The 3,431-nt window shown below is 27.0% G+C and overlaps 1 protein-coding gene across 1 annotated transcript; it reads right to left on the bottom strand.

Annotated features, from left to right (window-relative positions):
- Positions 1–1,096: 1,096 nt before the first annotated feature.
- Positions 1,097–2,925, bottom strand: LOC126847932 (uncharacterized). Its single transcript, XM_050588375.1, has 5 exons — positions 2,822–2,925; positions 2,256–2,345; positions 2,085–2,105; positions 1,650–1,721; positions 1,097–1,290 (listed from the first exon to the last, which is right to left on the bottom strand). The coding sequence occupies exons 1-5, from the start codon at positions 2,921–2,923 to the stop codon at positions 1,171–1,173; spliced, it is 405 nt and encodes a 134-aa protein (XP_050444332.1). The 5' UTR covers positions 2,924–2,925; the 3' UTR covers positions 1,097–1,170.
- Positions 2,926–3,431: the final 506 nt, after the last annotated feature.

Below are 3,431 nucleotides of genomic sequence, written 5' to 3'. Positions count from 1 at the left end.
TAATTGTTGGGGCGACAATGCAAAACTAGTTTTTTTTACAAAAACTACCAACACAAATATAGATGTATTTTGATATTTGACTGTAGGTAGGAAAGTAGGAAAAGTCCTACATTTATATCCACGGGTAGCCTGCAACATGGTAGAAAACAAAATTCACTTCATACAAAATATGAAAACTACATTTGTTTCCAAAGAATATCTCGAAATAATATGAATCAGTTTTTTGGTAAGTTATAGTGTCAATTTTTCAGTTACAAAATATGTTAATTTTTCGGGTGTCAGGACGAATACTTGAATTTTTTCAGATTTCCGCCTTAAAAGTACCTACATTTACTTATATTTTTGATCTATCAACTTGCTAAAAATGAATCAGCGTAATAATTACATAAGTTAGTTAAACTAGAAGAAATTACAGACCACAACTTTAATACACGTTTGCACGTATTTATGTTTGTCTATATTATATTACCATTTTAAAATATAATTGTGATTTATAATCACATTTTTCTAAGCCTTAACTTCGGGTAGTCTCCATATATGTAGAAACCTATATGGTTAACCAAAAATTCTACCTCTAGTCGCGAGCCATACGGAAAAAACTATATAATATTATAAATTTATATTATCACTCATTTGTGAACTAAAAAAAATAATAGTTCGTTTTAAAATCATATAACTCGAAGCTTTAAGTTTTCTACTTACTTTGGTAAGTTAAACAAATAGTATCTACTTAAAGCTATTAAATAAAAATGACATAAAACAAGTTTCGTTTCTTATCATAACCAATTCGAATCACTGATAATAAGAGTTTTGGTGGTCGGAAGTAAAATCACAGCAAAGCTAATATATTATCTATTCGTTAAGAACTACCTTTATTTATCGGTTAACTTTTTAATATACCATGTTGTCGAAAATAAACTATAACTACGAACTTAAGTGTTCGATGGCAACAACCCACACAGTTTTTAATATAATTATATATTGTACCAATTTCATTTAATGTTTAAGCCGAATTTATAATAAGGAAATAAATTACAATCACAAAAAAAATGTTTTATGATAATTCTGAATATTTATTATTAATGATATATACTAGTAATTATAGTAAATAACAAATGGTTACAAATCAGGTTTCATTGAAATATTCTTAAATGTTCTCAATCAGACAAATTAGAGCATGTTATATGTCTTGGCTTTGGCGTAACTATCCATGTCACCCATTAATTTAGAAGTATCATACATCATAGCATCGAGTACGCCGGGAGACCGAACGGCTAATAATGGTTCATTCTGGAAAAAAAATATAAATATAATGAAGACAACTCAGTTGAAAAATGTAATTTGTATTAAATGTAATAATATAATAAATATGATAACGTATTTTATGTACGATAATTATCCGAACAATTGTAAAGCAACAAATAATTGACTGAAAAAGTCTCTACAACAATTTGTATTAATTAATTGTTTTGCCTCTGAATTAAGTCAATCAATGTACGTTTTGATCAATATATTACAACTTGTTAATTTTGTTTACTTCATTTTACTCGAATTATAAATAGTAAAACAAAACAAAATACACAAACTAATATAAATTAGACACTATTGTAATTTTTTATTTTCAATAGCAGTCTAATGATAATACATACATCAATGGTTGTTACTGAGCTTGAGTATGCCGTGTTCTTTGTTACACTGTCAATACCAGTATCTAAATAATTCTGAAAAATTATAATTTACAAGTTGTATACAACATTTGACTTCGATTACTTCAGTTAGTATGTAGCTTACAAAAGTGTAAAATGTATTTGGTATACATATAAGCATGAGTGAAATGTCCCCTGGTTAGACAAAGTATGATATTATGGGCCACTTATATGCCAAAAGTCTTAACTATACTACTTCCATAAGAGAGAGTGGTATAGAAAAAAATATTTAAATATCTTTGGTCATTTATTTAACTATAGAAATAAAAACTATAATATAAGTCAAGTTTATATGTGTTTGCTTTATTAGTCAAAAATACGTATAGCATTACGGGAATAGACAAAATAACGGCTACTTAAGTCTTAAACTAAACTTACTTTGTTGGATGCCGCATCTACCTATTTAACAAAAAAAATGTTCAAAGCTTTTACATAGTCCAATTATAACGAGTAAATTAGAATAAAATAATGTACATCAACAAAAATTAGTAAACATTATGGTATTCTTAATTTCAATAATAGTCAAACGATAATACTTATTATTCTTACCAATCCATTGTTGGTTGTTAATCCGTTTTTGTATGCTGAGTTCGGTAAAACACCATTTACTTCAGGTAATACAGAATTATATGCAGCATTCTAAAAAAATAGAGTTAATGATTACCTATTTTAAGGGGAATGGAAATGATTCTACAAAAATCATTTTTATCTTTCGCCTAATGAATAAAAATAACTTTAAAAGTTGTATACTAGAAAAACTTAATATATTTGTACATTATTCGACATACTTAAAATTATTACTAAATCAATTTATGTCAAATATTGTGTATGCTTCATCCTTAATATATAGCGCTTTCCGTTCCCCTTAAAATTTGAATTTCTTTTTTTAAGTATTTTACCCATAGACTATCAATATTGAATCCCATATTTGGTATTCAGAATAAAGTTGATATAGGTTTATTTTTCTCACTTAGAAACTACCTGAAGTCACAGTTATAAGTAAAACTGTAAAATAAGTGAAGTTTAGGTATGTTCTTTTTTATTAATCAACGTGGTATACGCATACCATTAAGGTAATTGACAAAACAATTGTATTAAATTTAAAACTAACTTACTGCAGTGTATGTAACATCTGTTAATGGCGTCGCATCTACTGAAAAAACATTCAATAGTGCCAAGCCGAAGCACATTACAACAAATGAACTCGAAAAAGACATTTTTACTGATTTCTCTAAACGTACTGAAATGTAAGCTGATTGAACTTAGCGATACGAAAGTATTATGATGCCCTCCTTGATTATTAAGTATCTTTTATAGGTCGAAATTTGTTTGCATTAAATTAACTGAACAATAACAATTTCTATAATTAGTTTACTTTATGATCATACCCCTATTTGCTCATTACTGTACTAGTATTAACATCTTTTATCGGAATTAACAAACATCGAGGCTAATCACATATTTAGACGATTATTATCGACATTAGTATGCATCGGTTATTGTAAATAAGGTACCTAACCGAAACTGTTTTGAATATTCAATTTATTTAATATATTTTCAGAATTATTTCACTTATGAGTTATGACTTTTATAGCTATATTTATGATTAAACTTATTAAACAGTTATTTTTCATGTTTTTATTTTTTTTATGCTTTAACCTTTCAATTGATGGTAGCATATTAAAAAAAAACCCTAAAATGTCAGGTCTCTAGGTCAACTCGTAG

The sequence above is a fragment of the Adelges cooleyi genome, unplaced genomic scaffold, assembly GCF_023614345.1.
Source record: "Adelges cooleyi isolate 19-005CV unplaced genomic scaffold, UGA_ACOO_1.1 ACOO_flye_CR_arks_rails_tigmint_CR_PRNA_136, whole genome shotgun sequence".
Classification (NCBI taxonomy): domain Eukaryota; kingdom Metazoa; phylum Arthropoda; class Insecta; order Hemiptera; family Adelgidae; genus Adelges; species Adelges cooleyi.
This window is presented reverse-complemented; position numbering and strand designations above follow the sequence as displayed.

What these genes read in the sequence shown, in the direction of transcription:
- LOC126847932 (XM_050588375.1), bottom strand. Translation starts at nt 2,923, where the DNA reads ATGTCTTTTTCGAGTTCATTTGTTGTAATGTGCTTCGGCTTGGCACTA. An exon ending in CAGATGTTACATACACTGCA is followed by an intron (nt 2,346 to 2,821) that starts GTAAGTTAGTTT and finishes CTATTTTTTTAG; the next exon opens with AATGCTGCATATAATTCTGT. An exon ending in TAACAACCAACAATGGATTG is followed by an intron (nt 2,106 to 2,255) that starts GTAAGAATAATA and finishes TTTGTTAAATAG; the next exon opens with GTAGATGCGGCATCCAACAA.